Source organism: Vombatus ursinus, unplaced genomic scaffold (genome assembly GCF_900497805.2).
Source record: "Vombatus ursinus unplaced genomic scaffold, bare-nosed wombat genome assembly UNPS02014785.1, whole genome shotgun sequence".
In the NCBI taxonomy this organism is placed as follows: Eukaryota; Metazoa; Chordata; class Mammalia; order Diprotodontia; family Vombatidae; genus Vombatus; species Vombatus ursinus.
This window is the reverse complement of record NW_020954563.1, coordinates 11,532,061-11,551,344: the sequence shown is the minus strand read 5'-3', so window position 1 is coordinate 11,551,344 and position 19,284 is coordinate 11,532,061. Positions and strand designations below refer to the sequence as shown.

The following is a 19,284-nucleotide window of genomic DNA, read 5'->3' as shown; positions in this document are numbered from 1 at the left end:
GATAAATCTCTGATCGCCATGATGGAAGGAGTTTCCATGCTGAGAGTTCCCCCACACTGATAGTCTCTGACTCGGACTCCCCACCCAAAAAAAAAGGGTTGTTTTTTTATACATACACACACACATATGCACAGATGCATATACTTACCTCACTAATGTAGTGGAAAGAGCATTGAATTTAAAGTCACAGGACCTGAATTCAAATCTTGGCTCTTCCACTTACTGCCTAACCTTGGGCAAATCACTTAACTTCTCTGGGCCTCAGTTTCCTCATCTGTAAAATAAGGGGGTTGGGTGAGATAACCTCTAAGGGCTCTTCTCATTCTAAATCTATGATCATACTCTCCTGTGATGGGTATGCATGTGTATATCTCACACACACCTGAATAGACATAAGTAGAAAATGTTTTGTTTGTGTTGAAGTCCTTTTAATACTTTGGAAATTGGAATCCCTAAGAGAAAGTGTAATTTATTTGGAAAGAAAACTGTTCTGTCAATATTTAAACGAAAACTTGGAAAGGGCCCGGGTACTGGCTGTCATCTGTAGCACCAAAGCTTCTCTGCTAGGCTGTGTTAAGTTCTTACAGTACTCCCAAGGGTAATGACAATGACATTCCTATTTGCTTGGCACTCTACAGTTTACAAAACAATTAGCACCCCAATTTTTAAAGATATAATTATTATAATATAACATCATTAATAACTGACATTGCTGCAGCTCTTTAAAGTTTGGAAAGCATTTTATCTATGTTTTCTAACTCGAGCCTCACAGCAACCCTGTGAACTAGGTAGTACAGGTTTCACTCCCATTTTACAGATGAAGAAGCTGAGGGCCAAAGAGAGGAAATGGTTTGTGGCCACAGCTAATAGGGAGCACAGCTAGGAACAGAATTTCAGTCTCCTGGCTCCTGATATAGGCTTCTTTCTCTGGCTCTGCAAACCCCACCTGCAAACTCCATAGCAAGGTTGTCATACATAGGAATGGACCCATTGATCTCTCTAGCTCCACATAAGCACTTATAGAAATTAAGGTTTTTCAGCATCTGCACCCCCAACTCCACCTGGAAGAATCCCCTCACCTTCACCTTCTTCTCCCTCTGTCTCTGTCTCTCTGTCTGTCTCTGTCTTCCTCTGTCTCCTCCTTTCTCTCTGTCTCTTCTTCTGCCTCCCCCTTTCTCTGTCTCTATTTCTCTCTGTCTTTGTTTCTATCTTGCTCTCTCTGTCTCTCCTTGTCTGTTTCTTTCAATCTGTCTCTCTCTTCCTCTATCTCTCTGCCTCTGTCTCTATCTTGCTATCTCTGTCTGTCTCTCTCATTCTCTGTCTCTCTGCCTCTCTTCTCTTCTGACACTTTCTGGCAGGCCCTAATTCCAAATGAAAATTGCACCTGACTCCTGACTCCATGACCTCTGAGGATTCTGATTATCTAATTTCCCTAACCTGATACCCAGCCAAGGGCAGAGAGACACCTTAGGAGGGGGGAGGAGGAAGAGGAAAGAAGCCTTTATAGAGCACCGTTTCCTCACTGCTCCCTGTTCCTCCATCGCCTCTGTGCTTTCTAAGCCCAGTTTTTCTCCAAGCTTCAGCTAGGAGCTGCTTCCCTCATCCCCCCCATCCCTACTTCCCAGCAGCAGCAGCAGAAGCCACTCCATGCAAGACTTGCGCCCACATTTCCAGCTTCCATTGTCTCTTCTGGACAAACATTAGCATATTCAGGAATATATTTTGTATATTACATATAGTTCTATTTTGACTGCCTCATGATTTAGGGAAGGAAATTTGTCCCCTTCCCCTTATGTGAAATAACTCAGATAATTCAATCCAATTCAACAAGTGTTTACTAAGTGCCCGCTGTATGCCGGGCCCTATGCTAGGTGCCAGGGGATTTTCTTTTTAAACCAGAATAATGGATTTCGTTCGTTCAGGGAACTCCCAGGAAAGAACTTCCTCCAACAAGAAAGATTGGCACCTTCCCTGAAACACTGTGTCTTGTGAAGTTACACTCTATGGTTACGTGACTTGCCCAGCTAGCATATGAGACTTGTGTGGCTTATGAGACTTGTGTGACACAGCCAGCATATGAGACTTGAACCCTGACCTGGAGGCCAGCCCTCAGACCTACTTTAGCACTCTGCTTCTCAGTTGCTGAAAATACAAAGACAAAAATGAAAACATCCCCACAAAAATGAAAACAGCTCCTTCAAGGAGCTCACATAATACTAAGGGGATAAACCTTCCTTCCCATCTGCCAGGCCTCAAAGGGAAGGTTGTGATGACCTCTGGAGGTCTCTGGAATTCTTCAGGGATGAGGAAGAGAAGGCAAAGGGATGTGGATATCATCATATAAGTTCCCAAGGGCCAGGGTCTCACTGACCCTTCATTCCCAAACAAATGGCTATGTCATAGATAGACTCATAGATCTAGAGATGGAAGGGTCATTAAAAGCCATCTGGTCACTTTTCAGTTAAGGCAGTTAGTCGATAAGTATTTATTAAGCACCTACTATGTGCCAGGCACTGTGCCAAATGCTGGGGATACAAAAAGAGGCAAAAGACAGTCTCTGTCCTCAAGGAGCTTTCAGTCTAACAAGGAAAACAACAAGCAAACACATATGTACAAACAAACTATATACAGACTAAATAAGAAATAGATAACAGAGGGAAGGCAGTAGAATTAATAGGGGTTGGGAAAGGCTTCCTGTGGAAGGTGAGATTTTAAGGATTTGAAGGAAACCAGGGAATCCAGCAGGCAGAAATGAGAGAGAACATTCCAGGTATGGGGGACAGCCCGAGAAAACAGCCAGGAGTCCAGTGTCACTGGATGGAAGAATACATGGCGGAGGGGGTAGCAGGGCGGTGTAAGGTATAAAAAAACTGGAAGGGAGGGGAGTGGCATGAGCTTGGTTATAAGTATTTGATCCTGAAGCCATTGAAGTTTATTGAGTATAGTGGTGACATGGTCAGACTGCATTGTAGGAAAATCACGTTAGTGGCTGAATGGAGAAGGGAGTGGAGTAGAGATGTGGCAGGTAAACCCACCAGCAGGCTGTTGGAGTAATCAAGGCATGAGGTGGTGAGGGCCTGCACCCTCAGAGGAGAGAAGGGGATTCAAGAGATACTGCAAAGGTAAGATCGACAGGCCTTGGCAACATCTTGGATGTGGGGGATGAGAGATAGGGGGGAGCTAAAGATGGCACCTAGGTTGTGAGCCTGGGGTACCAGGAGGAGTCCTCAACAGTAATAGAGAAGTTTGCAAAGAGAGAGAGAATTTAGAGGAAAAGATAACGAGTTCAGTTTTGGACCTGTTGTGTGTAAGATGTCTGCTACTCATCCAATTCAAGATGTCTGGAAGGCAATTGGAGATGTGACAAAAAGGTTAGAGCTTGTTAGGAAATAAGCCATCACATTTGGCTTTCTGGATCTTCTAAATCTGCCCAACAAACGTAGGAAGATGTGCCCATGGGATACTGACAGCCTGGAAGCATTTACATCCCCACAGAGGGGCTCATGACAGTGCCAGCAGACAAATCAACACATTGTCCCCCCTGGATTTCTGTAGAACACCAGTGCCCTGTGTGAAGAAATGTGTCTCTTCCTTCCCAGACAGTCCTAACTCTTTTAGCCAGGGATGTTCCTCTCCCCCTAGAAGTCTTACTCTTTATGTGTGAGGAGATGTCCAAGCACCAGCATCTCTAGCCACCCTTCTCTAGAAGAAAGTCAGAGATACAGAGCCCTACGGAAGAGAGTCAGAAGGGACCTTAGTGATCCTCAAATCCAAACCCCTCTTCTCTTCTTTTTTAAAATAAGTTTTATTGCTTCCTTTGTTTTTACGCTGTAGTCTTTTCCCTTTAAACATCCTTCCCGTGAACGCTTCCTTGTAGCAAAGAAAAACACTTAAGCACAGTCATTTCAACCTCATCTAATGGCGTACACCACATTCCACATCCATAGGCTCCCCCTCTCTGTGGAAAGAAAGACCTGCTTCTTTATCAGTTCTCCAATACTTGAAGACTGCTCATTATAATTCATTATAGTTTGACTGCTTTTTCCTATCATCACCATTTACATTATTGCAGTTGGAATATATAGTTGTCAGTGCTCTGCTTTCTTCCCTCTTCATAAAAGTTTTCCCCAGGCAAGATGAGGACAGGTTTGTGATGTGCCTATGTGCATATAATGCTTCTCCTCCTGGAGTAATGGCTCGATTTGGAGTCAGGAAGACCTAGGTTCAAAAATCTTACCGCAGATACTATCTGTGTGACCTTGAGCAAGTCACTTCTCTGTCTCAGCTTCCCCTTCTGTAGAATGAGGAGTTGATCTCATTGCCTTCAAAGGGCCATTGCAGCTCTAAATCTGTTTTTCTATGGTGCTCATCCTTGCCATTCTTTTGCTACCACAAAGGTGCTTCTGTGAATAATCTGGTTTATGGAGCTGCTACCCCCTCCGCCATGTATTCTTCAAATCCAGTGACACTGGACTCCTGGCTGTTTTCTTGGGCTGTCCCCCATACCTGGAATGTTCTCTCCCATTTCTGCCTGCTGGATTCCCTGGTTTCCTTCAAATCCCAACTAAAATCTCACCTTCCACAGGAAGCCTTTCCCAACTCCTATTAATTCTACTGCCTTCCCTCTGTTACCTATTTCTTATTTAGTCTGTATATAGCTTGTTTGTACATATGTGTTTGCTTGTTGTTTTCCTTGTTAGACTGAAATCTGGTTCTGTTATTGACCCCCTTGGTAACTGCCTTATCTTGGAGATGAGGGGTGGGGCGGCTAGGTGGCACAATGGATAGAGCACTAGACCTGGAGTCAGGAGGACTTGAGTTCAAATCTGGCCTCAGACACTGTGTGACCCTGGACAAGTCACAACCCCAATTGTCTCAAAAAAAGGAAAAAGAGATGAGGGGGAAACGAGACCAAGGCAAGGGGAAAGAGTTTGTCCAAGTCCCGCAATGTATCAATGGCAGAGCCAAGACTAAAACCCAGGTCACCTGGCCTCCGGCCAGTACTCCCCACTCTTGGTGTCCCAATACCTCCCACACAGCATGATGTAGCCAAAGGGTTAGCATTTATTGACTAGAAATTGACTTTTGTTGCCAAAGGGGCCTGTCCACATGACAGAGGGAGAAGAAGGGAATGAGACGCCAGCCCTGTGGGGGAAGGAATGGGTCAAGATGATCTATGGCTAGACCTGGGAGACCTTACCTGGACAGGCTGTGCATGCACACATCCACCCTAGAGTCAAAGCATCCACACTGCTTGGATTCAGTTCCATTCTTATCCCTTGGGATAACAATGACCTTTAAAAATATCTGAGGGGACCTTGGCAAGAAGCAAGAAAGATTTATAGACACTAAGAGAAGCCATGATTCCATTCCATTTGCAGCAGCCCCTCCATTGACTTTAACTTTGTTCAGGTATCAATGAGGCCCCATTTCTTTGTCTTCCCTAGAGATCAGTAACAGTGTAGTGTCCTACCCACAGATGGTTCTGGATATGTACCTGCAGATACAAATGTGCTATACTTACTATGTGCATATATAGATAAATATATGCAAAATAAATGTGATAGGAGATTTGGCAGGGAGGGAGCCCTAACATCTCAGGGAATCAGAAGATGATGTTTGAGCTGAGCCTTGATGACCAAAGGTTCTTAATCTTTTTTTGTGTCATAAACTCCTTCGGCAGGTGAAGCCACCAGCCCCCTTTTCAGAATAATGTTTTTTTTAATATAGTATTTAATTTTTTCCCCAAATACATGAAAAGATAATTTTTAACATTTTTTTAATTTGAGTCCCAAATTTTCTCCCTCCCTCTCTCACATTCCCCCTCCCTGAGATGGTAAGCAGTTTGATATAGGTTATGTGCAATCATGTAAAACATGTTTCCATAGAATAATGTTTTTAGATGTATAAAATAAAATATATAAGATTACAAAGGAAATTAATTATATTGAAAAACAGCTATAAAAATATATTTTTAAAAGTTCACAGACTCCAGGTTAAGAACCCCTGGTCTTGAAGAAAGTTGAGTTTATAGCTAAGTGTTGCAGTGGATAGATTGCTGGGTCTGGGGTCAAAAAGATGTGAATTTAAATCCAGCCTCAGACACTTACTATCTGTGTGACCCTGGGCAAGTCAACCTCTGTTTGCCTCAGTTTCCTCAGCTGCATAATGGAGATAATAAGAGCACCTACCTCCCAGAATAGTTGTAAGGATCAAATGAGATAATAATTGTGAAGTACTTAACATAGATGCACCGATTTAGAGACATTTCCACTCCAAGTGTTCTTATGGACTATTGGTGCCCAGCCTGTGGTGGAGACTTCTGAGCTCACATGGGTCTGATCAGGCACAGACACACTGTACCTTGTCCCCAATATAGTGATGTCATTTTGACATGAATGAAGAACAACCACCAACCTGGCCCATAGTAAGTTTTGTGTAAATGTTAGCTATTATTATTTAAGAAAGCTGTATTTACTGGTAGGTGGTGCAGTGGATAGAGAGCTGGGTCTGGAGTCAATAAGATCTGAGTTCCAATCCAGCCTCAGACACTTTCCAGCTATGTGACCTCCGGCAAGACATTGAACCTGTTTGCCTCATTTTCCTTGGCTATAAAATGGTGATCACAATCACACTTCCCTCGAAGGGTTGTTGTGAGGATCAAATGAGCATGTAGCACGGTGCCTGGCACACAGTAGGTGCTTAATAAATACATGTTTTCTTCCTATGCATTGCTGAGAAGAAAGGGAGGGAAAAAGGGAAGCAAACTGAAGAGAGAGATGGAGAGAAGGAAGCCAGGGTTAGAAGGTGGAGAAAGGAAGGGCGTGCATTCCAAGCTCTGGAAGACAGCTTATACAAAGGGACAGAGGTAGGAAATGAAATGTTCTGTGTGAGGAAGAGCCAAAAGGCCAGTTTGGCTGGTGTGTGGTGTCTGTGAAGGAAGAAGAGCACATGGGAAGGCTGAAGCCAGGCTGTGAAGGACTTTAATACCCAGAGGAGTTTGTTTTTACTCCTGGAGACAATAGGAGTGAAATAATAGGATAATCATTGGAGTTTACTGAGCTTCGGGGTGATGGGGTCAAACCTGTGTTTTAGGAAAATTGCGAAGGCGCCTTGGAGTATGGAATAGAGAGGGGAGGGACTTGAGGCAGATTAGACATAGATTAGGTCCATGATCATAGATTTCAAGTTGGAAAGGAGCTGAGGCCATTTAGTCTAAGCCCTTCATTCATTTTACAGATAGGGAAACTGAGACCCAGAGATGTTAAGCTATTTGCTTAAGGTCACACAGATAATAAGCAGCACACACTTCATTTGAACCCGGTTCCTGTCGCCAAATCCAGTGTTCTTCCTATTCTACCACACTGCTTCCCTCTCCTGCACTCACTGGTTCTGATGCCTTGGCTTCACTCTCTCCATCTGTCCCTTTACCCCTACCCCAGCAATGCACCACAGTAAGCAAACTCTTCCCTGCAGCTGGACACATTTCCCCAGCCATCTGTGTATTTGGGGTGCAGTAATTTCTATTCAGATGTGGCATAGCTACCCTCTACTAGTATCTATCATAGTTGTAGGTAGAATTATCTTAAAAGAGTCTCAACTAGAAAGAACCTTAGAGATTTTCTAGTCCACCCCAAGATGGGAAGACTGAGGCTCAGAAAAGGGAAGTGATTGGCCCACAGTCACGCAGTGAGTTGCTGGCAGAGCTAGGGGACTTAAACCCGATTCTCTTGACTCCTAGCCCAGGATGTGCTGGGGCCAGCCCAAATCAGCTCCCTCGTAAGTAGGATGTTACACTTCCAGTGAAAGCATTTACACCTCAGAAATCAGCAAACACGACAAATCAGGGCTTGGTTTATTGTTTAATTGATTGAATAGACTTAAGGAAGCAATAAGAGAGAATGTTTATAATACAGATTAAACTTAAAAGGTTTATATTGAGTACATTCCCACCTCTAGCTCCCAACTAGCTGTTAAACATTTACTAGCAAATTCCAGCTCCTAGCCCAGGATGCCTTCCCTTACACCCTTTGCTTCTTAGCCACAGCCAGCCTTTGGCACTAACATCCTTTCTAGCTCTAAAATCCCATGGTTCTATGGGGTCTCTTCATTAATTCATAGCCAAGTGGCTTGCCAAAAACAGTACCCGACTTAAACACATCAATCCTGTTGATTGCCCCCATTTTCCTTTGCCTGAAGAGGCATTTACCTGGCATAAGCTGAAAATTGCTTTCACTATTAGCTTCCAAGTCCCATGCAACTGTGGATGCTTGAATTCAAGACCATTCTTATGTATAGGCAGAGTAGGAGGTTGCCAGCATTTTGTGATCTAAGGAAAACAGGATCTCCCTGAGCAAAAATCTTTCTCTCCAGCTTGTGAGACTACCTTGTCCCCACTGTGAGAGTACCAGAGTCACCTTTGGTGCTGTTCCAGAGGTCATCTAGACCAACCCCCACGTTTTATAGATGAGGAAACAGAAGCCCAGAGAAAATAAGTGATTTGTGCAAATATTCTCTCATTCCTTAGCCTTGTTGACCCCTTTGCTGGAATATGAGGTTGTGGCCTACCCTCTCTCCTTGCTGCTACATTCTCCTCTTTTGGTTTTCATAACAGTGCTCTCTTTTGGTTCTCCTCAAGTCTGAGGGCTCCTTCTTTCCTTTGCTAGATCATTATCTATCTCAAGGCCCTTGACTGTGGGTGTAGTTAACTAAGGCTTTTGTCCCCAGCTCATTCTATATCTATTCCTGCCTATCTGTCTTCTCTGTGTCTGGCTCTGTCTCTCTCTGTCTCTCTCTCTGTTTCTCCCTGTCCCTATCTCTTCCTCCTCCCCATCTCCTATGAGTTTAATTTTCATCTGTATTTTCATCTGGTTCCCAATCTTCATCACCAGCTGCCTACCAGACATTTCAAACTGGGATGTCCTACAGGCATCTCAAACTCAATTTGCCCAAAATTGAACTCATCTCACCACCACCACCAAAACTCACTTGTCTTCTGAATGTCCCTATTTGTCAAGAGTGCCATTATCCTGCCCATTAACCAAGTTATTGATCTTAGTTATCATTGACTCCTTCCTCTTACTCACCCTACTTATCTAGTCAGTTCCCATGTCATGTCAGTTTTACTTACAGAGTACCTCACACATCCATGCCCTTCTCTCTACTCACACGGCTGCCATGCTAGTTTAGACCTTCATCAATTCTCTCCTAGACTATTACAATTTCTCCTAAATCAGTCTCCCTCCCTCAAGTCTCCCCCTCTCCAATTCCTCCTCCACACAGCAGCCAAAAGTGATTTTCCAAAGGTCTTAGCATGTTGTTACCTAGCTCACAAAAACTCAGTTGCCTTCCTATTACCTCTAAGTACAATACAATAAAACTGGAAACTCCCTCTGCCTTGCATTTAGAAACCCTTTACAGTCTGGCTCCAACTTTCCCCTCCAGGCTTATTTCTCTTTTAGGTTCTGTAAGTCTAGCAAAACTAGCTTTCTTCCTTTTTTAAAAATTAATTTATTTTAATTTATCAACAATCACTTCCATAAGCTTTTGAGTTTTAAATATTTCTCCCCCTCCCTCTCCACCTCCCTCCCCAAGATGGCATGCAATCTGATATAGGCTATACATATACATTCCTATTAAACATATTTTCACATTAGTGATGTTGTAAGTAAGAATTAAAACCAATAGGAGGAACCACCAGAAAGAAGAATCAAAACACAACAGAAGAAAAGAAATAGCAAATACTATGCTTCGATCTGCATTCAAACTCCATAGTTCTTTCTTTGGATCTGGATAGCATTTTCCATCATGGGCTTTTGGAGATGTCTTAGATCCTTGTATTGTTGAGAAGGATTAAGTCTATCGATATTAGTCATCGCACAACGTGGCTGTTAGTGTATACAACGTTCTCTTGGTTCTGCTCACTTCACTTAGCATCAGACCATACAAGTCTTTCCAGATTTTTCTGGTCTGCCTGTTCATCATTTCTTATAGTACAATAGTATTCCATTAAATTCATACACCACAACTTGTTCAGCCATTCCCCAATCGATGGACATCCTCTCAATTTCCAATTCTTGGCCACCACCAAAAGAACTGCTATAAATATTTTTGTACATGTGGGTCCTTTTCCCATTTGTATGATCTCTTTGGGATACAGCCCTAGAAGTGCTATTGCTGGGTCAAAGATTAGGCACATTTTTATAACCCTTTAGGTATAGTTCCAAATTGCTCTCCAAAATGGTTGGATCATTTCACAACTCCACCAACGATGCATTAATGTTCCAATTTTACCACATCTTCTCCAACATTTATCATTTTCCTGTTTTGTCATGTTGGCCAATCTGACAGGTGTGAAGTGGTCAAAACTGGCTTTCTTGCTGCTGCTTACCCTCAACCCCCCATCTGTCATACCTTTGCACAGACTACCCCCGCCCGCTGGCTCCGGTGCCTAGGATGCACTCCTTTTTTATCTCTGCCTCTCAGAATCCATAATTTTCTTGAGAACTCAGTTCAGAAAAGCATGGAGGGTGTGTGCATGTGTGTATGTGTGTGTGTGTGTGTATGTGTGTGTGTGTGTGCGCGTGTATGTATAAAATTCCAGGATAGCTCAGTCAGAGAGTATGTGAAATATAATAACTATACAAAGAGGGGAAAGCTAGGAAGGACCCACACTGTAAGAAGATCATTTGGGCAGCTAAGGGGGAGGATGGGAGAAATTTGAGGCAGGGAGGCCTGAAGGCTATGGCAATAGTCTAGGCAAGAAGAAAGATGACGGCCTGTAGAAGGACTATGGTTCTGAGAGTGCAGAGAAAGGGACCTACATAAGGGATGTTGCAGAGGTTAATAATCAGAAGATTTGACAAGAGATTGCATATGTGAGGTGGCCCTACTGACTAGCTGGATCTCTGAAGAGAGAAGAGGGAGGCCTGCCTGAGCTAAGTGTCATATGGCTGTTAAGTGCTCTAATAAACTCCTTTTTTGGTTTGTTTTTGTTTTTTTGAAAGGCAATCGGGATTATTTGAGCCTAACTTGTGATGTAGGTGCTATTATATCCCCATCTTACAGGTGAAGAAACCAAGGCTAAGAGAGGTTAAGCAACTTGTCCAGGGTCACACAGCTAGCAAGTGTCTGAGGCAGGATTCAAACTCAGACCTCCCTGACTCCAAAGCCAGGGCTCAAACCACTATGCCATGCCTCCTCTCCAACAACTCATTCCTAGCTCTTCCCTGTACTATGAAAGAAAAACTCCGGTTGGTCAGATCCCTGCATCCCAGAGCAAAGGGAATCACTTCTCCACATTTCATTTCAGGCCTTTCTGTCTAAACTTGCTCAGGCAAGAAAGAGTTCAGTGAGATTCCATTCCCCCTCAGAAAGGAGTCCAGCTTGGTTTGTCTTTAGGTGGTAAATAGATTCCCTAGCCAAGGGCGGGGCGGGGGTAGGGGGAGAGAGAGAGGAAAGGTAGGGAAATACACATACACTCTATTTTCATGAAGTAGGTTAAAGAAGAGAAAGTAAGTTTCTACTACTCAAGCTTATAATTATTTTTTTCCAGTTGGCTAATAATAATTCTGAGGACCCCATCTGGCTCCTCACATGAGGTTTCCCAAGGGCTTCTTCTGCTCCCAGCTAAGCTTGTCAAGTATTGCTTTCTGGGCCAAAGATTTATAACCCAGTTAAGAATTGTCATCAGTAGTGTGAGCAAGGGAACTGGGTTCCCAAAACACTAGACTGTTGTCCTGGCAATGGAGGAATCCTGAAACCCATTGAGACTTGGCTTCTCTCAGGAGCAATTATCATGAGTAGGTCTCTCTAACACTTTATCGATGACTTCTCAGGGAGAGAATCCATACCAGTCAACCAAGGCTGCAATATCAGGAGATATTGGCCCGCTAGGAAAGAGCCTTTTCTTGGAGTAATGAATGACCAGAGCCATAACCAGCGTGGTGCAAACCAGGGCAGTGACATGGGAGAGGAGGGGAGTTGCACTTCCTCCTTGCAGTATGCTCACACCTCACCTGCCACCAGCCTATACCACAACGTAGGCCTACCCTTCCCCCTGATCCCAGAAAACATTATCAAGCTCCAATAGCCATGGTGCCCCTCTCCCACAATCCCTTTTTGAAGACAGAGGCTGGATTCTCTGGCAGGGGGAGATGGACTGAACTGCTCCATCTCCCAGTGTGACTATACATGTGGTCAAATTATCCCCTGGCCCTCCCTTCACTGAATTTGCCCCAAGAATAAGCATTCCTACTTGTAGCGCTGAGCCTTTCCTTTAATGAAGGTGATTCGGTGTTTGGAACAGCCAGAAAGATAAGCCCTGGCTCTCTCCCTACAAATGCTCTCTAGTTATGAGGAGAGGAGATGGCAAGCCTCCAAAAAAGACTTTTCATTCTCTTAGCCAGCAGAGCTTGGGACCAGATACTATCACAAGCAAATCCCCACCACTCATCCTTACAACCCAGAGATAGACTAAAAGAATCTCCCCAGAGTTTCCCACTCTGTCAGACAATACAAAGAGTGAACCACCCCCCGCCACACACACACAGAAACCCTATGGAGCCTCAGGAGGTCATACAACAAGCAGTGAAGGAAGGGCAGCCTGGTATTAGGGGAGATGAAGGAGCTTCCCTGAGTCTCAGACGCCTTCTACAAAATATACCCCAGTGGACAGTGTGGGAATTCGTATTGCTTGCTTATGCATATTTTTGCAAGGTTTTTGTTTTTATTTTTTTCCCCAATGAGGGTGTAGGGGTGTGGAGGGCAGGTGGGAGGGAGAGAAAATAGACTTTTGCTAATTTTTGAAAAATTAAATGAAGTTTTGAAAAGAACAAAAGCAATCTCTCAATGATTCAGCAATGCTCTTGGCCCTCCTAGAGCAATGGAGCCAGAATAGGCCATCACCAGTGCCAGTGGTATCCTGACACTCTTTTTCTTCACTGTCTTCAATCCTTCCCCCAGGTGGTAAGTGAAGGCAACTGGCCTTCTTAGCCATTCACATACTCATGGGTTACACTGGCAGGTCCTGGGCTACTGGAGAGGGCTAGGTGGTGCCATAGTGCACAGAGCACTGGACCTGAAGTCAGGAAGACTCATCTTCCTGAGTTCAAATCTGGCCTCAGAGACTTACTAGCTGTGTGACCCTGGACAAATCACTTCACCCTGTTTGCCTCAGTTTCCTCATCTGTAAAATAAGTTGGAGAAGGACATGGCAAACCACTCCAGTATCTTTGCCAAGATAATCCCAAATGAGGTCACAAAGAGTCAGACACAACTGAAAAGACTGAAACAATAACAACAAATATATAGTTGCTGCCCTTTTCTCCAAGGCTCTGTCTACCTGAGCTTAGGGCTAAAAAATCAGGAGCAGTCTAAAGTAAATATTTGTTCTGTTGTTTCCAGTTCCAGTCAGACAGTGACCCTTCTGTGAGACATTTATTGATAATATGATATGTGAATTATAGCTCATGGATTAAGAACTGGAAAGGATCCTTGTATATATAAGGAAACTAAGACCCAGAGAGATTAAAGGACCAGTCCAAAGTTACACAGGTGATAAATGGCAGAGTTAGGTGGCACAGCTGTTAGAGTATTGAACTCAGGAAGACGTGAGTTCAAGTCTTGCTTCAGTCACTTAATAGCTGTGTAAGCCTGTGCAAGTCATTTACCTGCTATCTGCCTTGATTTCCTCATTTGTAAAATGGGAATAATAATAGCATCTATCCTACCAGAGGATAAAATGAGATAATATTGTAAAGTTCTTTGTCACTGGTTCACAGTTCTGAGGGGCGGTCCTGGGGCGAAGAGGAACACTGGTGTAGTGGAGCTTGTTGTGGTGGTGGAGAGAAAACACCTCGCCCTTGATCATACTACCTTGGAAAAACTGAAAATTTACAGGTTTCTAGAAGTATCTCTGAAAACAGCTGTACAAACCCCCAAAGCTTGGGACAGTACATTCTCCACAATGGAAGCAGACTCTTACCTTAACAAGGAATTTAAAACTCAAGTAATTGGCCACGATCATGAGCAAGCAGCACAAAAAGAGTCAGACTATATTATCTTACTTTGGTGACAAAGAAAATCAAAACATACAGCCAGAAGAAGACAACAAAGTCAAAGCTCCTACATCCAAAGCCTCCAAGAAAAATATGAATCAGTCCCAGGCCTTGGAAGAGCTCAAAAGGAATTTTGAGAAGCAAGTAAGAGAAGTAGAGGAAAAACTGAGAGTGATGCAAGAAAATCATGAAAAACAAGTCAACAGCTTGCTAAAAGAAACCCAAAAAAAAACTGAAGAAAATAACACCTTAAAAATAGCCTAACCCAAATGGCAAAAGAGGTCCAAAAAGCCAATGAGGAGAATGCCCTAAAAAGTAAAATTGGTCAAATGGAAAAGGAAGTCCAAAAGATTACTGAAGAAAATACTTCCTTAAAAATTAGAATAGAGCAATTGGAAGCTAGTGACTTTATGAGAATTCAAGACACTGTAAAACAAATCCAAAAGAATGAAAAATTAGAAAACAATGTGAAATATCTCTTTGGAAAAACAACTGACCTGGAAAATAGATCCAGGAGAGAGAACTTAAAAATTATTGGACTATCTGAAATCCATGATCAAAAAAAGAGCCTAGACATCATCTTTCAAGAAATTATCAAGGAAAACTGCCCTGATATTTTAGAACCAGAGGGCAAAATAGAAATTGAAAGAATCCACCGATCTCCTCCTGAAGGAGATCCCCAAAGGAAAACTCCTAGGAATATTGTAGCCAAATTCCAGAGTTTCCAGGTCAAGGAGAAAATATTACAAGCAGCCAGAAAGGAACAATTTCAAGTATTGTGGAAACACAATCAGGATAACACAAGATTTAGCAGCTTCTACACTAAGGGACCGCAGGGCATGGAATATAATATTCCGGAGGGCAAAGGAGATAGGATTACAACCAAGAATCACCTACCCAGCAAAAATGAGTATAATCCTTCAGCGGAAAAAATGGTCATTCAGTGAAATAGAGGACTTTCAAGCATTCTTGATGAAAAGACCAGAGCTGAATAGAAAATTTGACTTTCAAATACAACACTCAAGTGGAACATGAAGAGGTAAACAGGAAAGAGAAATCATAAGAGACTTATTAAGGTTGAACTGTTTACATTCCTGCATGGAAAGATGATATTTGTAACTCATGAGACCTTTGTCAGTATTAGAGTAGTTGAAGGAGAAAAATTATATGTATGTATAGATAGATAGATAGATAGATGGAGGGCACAGGGTGAGTTGAAGATGAAGGAGTCATATCTGGAAAATAAGATTAAGGTGTGAGAGAGGATTGTACTAGGAGAAGGAGAAAGGGAGAGGTAGTAAATTATCTGGCAAAAAAAACAGAAAAGAAAAGTTTCTTGCAGTGGAGGGGAAACGGGGGAAAGGTGAGAGGGAATGAGTGAATCTTATTCTCATAGGATTTGACTTAAGGAGGGAATAACATACACACTCAATTGGGTATGGAAATCTGTCTTACCCTACAGGAAAATAGGAGGGGGAAGGGGACAAGAGAGTAGGGGGATGATAGAGAGGAGGGCAGATTGGGAAAGGGGGTAATCAGAAGCAAATACTTCTGAGGAGGGACAGGGTCAAAAGAAAGAACTGAATAAATGGGGGGGGCGAGATAGGATTAAGGGAAATAGTTTTTCACAGCATGTCTACTATGGAAGTGTTTTGCATAACTGCACATGTATAACCTATATTGAGTTGTTTGCCTTTTCAATGAGGGTGGGTGGGGAGGGAGGAAGGGAGAAAATTTGGAACCCAAAGATTTAAAAACACATGTTTAAAAAAAAATGTTTTCACATGCAACTGGGAAACAAGAAATACAGGAAATGAGGTACAGAAACCTATCCTGCCCTACAGGAAAATAGAAGAGGAAGGAAATAAGAGAGGGGGGGAGAGATAGAAGGGAAGGCAGACTAGGGGAAGGGGCATTCAGAATGCATGCCATCTTGGAGTGGGGGGAGGGGCGAGATGGGGTGAAAATTTGGAACTCAAAATCTTGTGGAAGTAAATGTTGAAAACTAAAAATAAATAAATTTTTTAATAAGAAAAAAAAGAAATTAAAAAAAACAAAGTAATTAGCTGTAGAACTTCTGTAGGTAGAGGTTCTTTTCAGGAAGGATGCTGCCAGTCTGATGTGTGCATGTGTGTGTGTGTGTGTGTGTGTGTGTGTGTGTGTGTGTGTGTGTCTGTTAGCGAACCTTTGCTGTTGTGAAAGAAATAAATTTGTATGAAGTTCAGAAAAATAAAAAAAAAATTTTACAACTGTTATTCCAGCTCTGTGAGGTAGGCACATCACTATTATACCACTTTTACAGATAGAAGACTGAGGCTCAGAGGGGTCAGGTGATTTGCCCAGGGGCACACAATAAGTGCCTGAGGTTGGATTTGAACCCAGGTATTCCCACTCCAAAGAGCATTCTTTCTACTACTGAAGCTAAGGTCCTGAGGAAAGAGGACAGGAGAGAGTGATTATTGAATGGGAAGAGGGGATTCTGCTCTCCTCTTCCTGCGCCACAACAGGAGGTTAAGAGACATCATAAAAGACCTTGAGGGTGAGGGAGGGAAGGAAGCAGACTTCTTGGAGGAAGAAGGGGCATTGTCTGAGCTAGGACAGACCTGAGGCACTCTTTGTCATGGAATTCACAAGTAGATGAGGCAAGATGGTCCTCCAAAATTCTCACTGATGATATCCTAACACAGGTAAGACAGGCCTCTCTAGGAGGTACAACCTGGACCAGATGTGTGCTCAGGTGAGTCAGGAGTTTACTCAGTCCCTCTCACTAACCGCTAGTCTTTGTTTCCTTCTTTCAGGCCTATAAGAGGAAAACTGAAGCTGCAAAGAAAGAATATTTAAAGGCCCTGGCAGCCTATCGGGCCAGCCTCGTTTCCAAGGTAACCAGCCCCACTTCTCATCTAGCCAGTAAGCTCTCTGGATGTGATAAATTAGTTGCATCTCTTGAGAATCTCTGAGGAGGAGCCATTTGATAAGAAGCACTCTGTAACCATGCTGCCCATACTCTTGGCCATCTTACTGCTGCTCTTTAGGCTAATGGGGTATCCTTTGAGTAGCAGGGGTGTGCTACTCAATATTTAACAACCAGGGTCTTGGAGGAGGGGAGGATGGATTCACATACAGTTTTTAGTTTAATCTGCATCATAAACATTTTTCTCCATCAATCTAAGTCTCCACAATGAACAAAACAATAAATCAAGCCTCGATGTTTGCCAATTTTCCATTTCCAAGATGTCAGTACTCACACTGAAAATGTAACCATTAGCTAGCTGGTTAGAGCTGGCTCTGGCACACCCCCGTATACAGGGTATATGGACTATGCCAGCATGGAAATGGGCACTGGATGGCATAGTCCTGACTGCCATACTCAGAGAACATCAACAGCCCGGGCTCAACAGGACCTTATAGTTTGCCCTCCATTTACAGCTGAAGAAACTGAGGCTTGGGGAGAAAAAGGTACTCATCCAAGGTCACACAAAGAGTTAGCGGCAGAGAGGAAAACTAGAACTCAGGTTCCCTGACATCCTGTTAGTTCTCTAAGCTAGTTGGTCACCCAGCTCCCATCTCTTTTAGCTTGGCAGTATGTCCCTTGGGGAGAAAAGCTCAACATGCAGCAGTTACAAGAACAAGACAAGTCCTTAACCATTGGCTGAGCCGCATTTTCCAAGTTCCAAGGCAGTTAAAAATATTTTTTTTCTTTTTGATCTTACTGCTTGAATGAATAACCAACCTCCCTTGGATATTGGTTAGGCAATAGAAACCACACCCCAGAGCCCCAGAGGCAATGGGGTCAATGGTAGGAGACTGAAGCATCCCCAAGTGACATCCTCAAGGTCACTCAGTTTCTGAGTGACAAAGATGGGATTGAAACTCTGATCTTCAAGGATGAAAGGATGAAAAATGGTTTAGAATTATTCTGTCGATGGAAATAGGTTTTACATGATTGTGCATATATAACCTATATCAAATTGCTTGCCATCATAGGGAGAGGGAAAGGAGGGGAAGGAGAAAATTTGAAACTCAAAATTTTATAAAAATGAATGTTAAAAATTTTTTGAAGAAAGAATTATTCTACCTAGAGAACAGAATTAGGAAATTGTAATGAGCTAGATTTTGCTTCAGTGTAAGTAGACCATTTTCTAATCATCAGAGCTATCCAGAAGTAGAGTGAGATATTCTTAGAGGTGGTGAGCTCCCCATCACTGGAGGTCTTAACTGGGAGGCTGGATGACCATTTTCAGGACCTGTTATTCAGGGGATTGTTGTTCAAGTACAGGTCAGACTAGATGGCCTCTGAGCGCCCTTCCATCTCTGAGAGTGCGTGATGCTAGCCCCTGATTCCAAGGCCTCACATAAAGACTCTTTTTAGTAGACCATAATGTACTTTTGGCTGTGACTCGAAGGTTAAGTGTCCAGGCAAACAGGCCAAAAATTAAATCATCAAAGTCACTATCATCGGCTTGAAGGAATTTAATTAACGTCCTAGCTGCTTGGGGTTTTGGGGATGAGAAGGGATTGACAAATGGTGGGATTATTGGTGGCTTGCCTATATTTTTTCTACCCCAGAGACAATGTCTCTGAACCCAAGACAAAGGAACTCCCACTCTATGAGAGCACCCAAAAAGACTCAAAGGAACCAGGAATTGAGACCACTTCCTGAAAGAGGACGTTTCTTGTCATTTCTCCCTGCTTCTCATGATTGGAATCTTTTCTTGTTTTCATGTACACTTAGCTCTATCACACACACACACATCTGTTCCCCAACTTGGGCCCTCAAGGGTGTTAGAATCTCTAATCCTCATCCCACTTAGCGGTGACATGGATGTGATGGCATGGGGACACAGATCAATTTCTGCACCATTGTAGAAGCACAGATGGCTTTGGCAATTCACAAAGGTAGTAACAATAGCTTTGAGAAGCAATATAGGGAAAAGAAGACAAAAATTGGTTTAAAATAGAAATTCTCAGCCTTAGAGGTTTGTAAATTCCCTCTGGCTGACCCTTCAGGTCTCTTCCAGCACTTTGGGAAGGTAGAGAATCAATTTAATCCAACCCAACAGGAATTTAAGTGCCTATTCTGTGCAAGACATTTTGCTAGGTGAAGGAAGTAAGAAAGGAAAGAAAGAAAGAAGGAAAGAAGGGAGGGAAGAAGGAAGAAGGAAGGGAGGGAGGAAGGAAGAAAGGAAGGAAGGAAGGAAGGAAGGAAGGAAGGAAGGAAGGAAGGAAG

At 43.1% G+C, this 19,284-nt stretch overlaps 1 protein-coding gene across 1 annotated transcript in view; it reads left to right on the top strand.

Annotated features, from left to right (window-relative positions):
* Nucleotides 1–19,284, top strand: part of TOX2 (TOX high mobility group box family member 2) — a 275,381-nt gene that overhangs the window by 245,153 nt on the left and 10,944 nt on the right. The window contains exon 5 of the mRNA XM_027867220.1: nucleotides 16,856–16,936. Coding sequence (XP_027723021.1) covers nucleotides 16,856–16,936 — 81 coding nt within the window. The remainder of the gene's footprint in view (nucleotides 1–16,855; nucleotides 16,937–19,284) is intronic.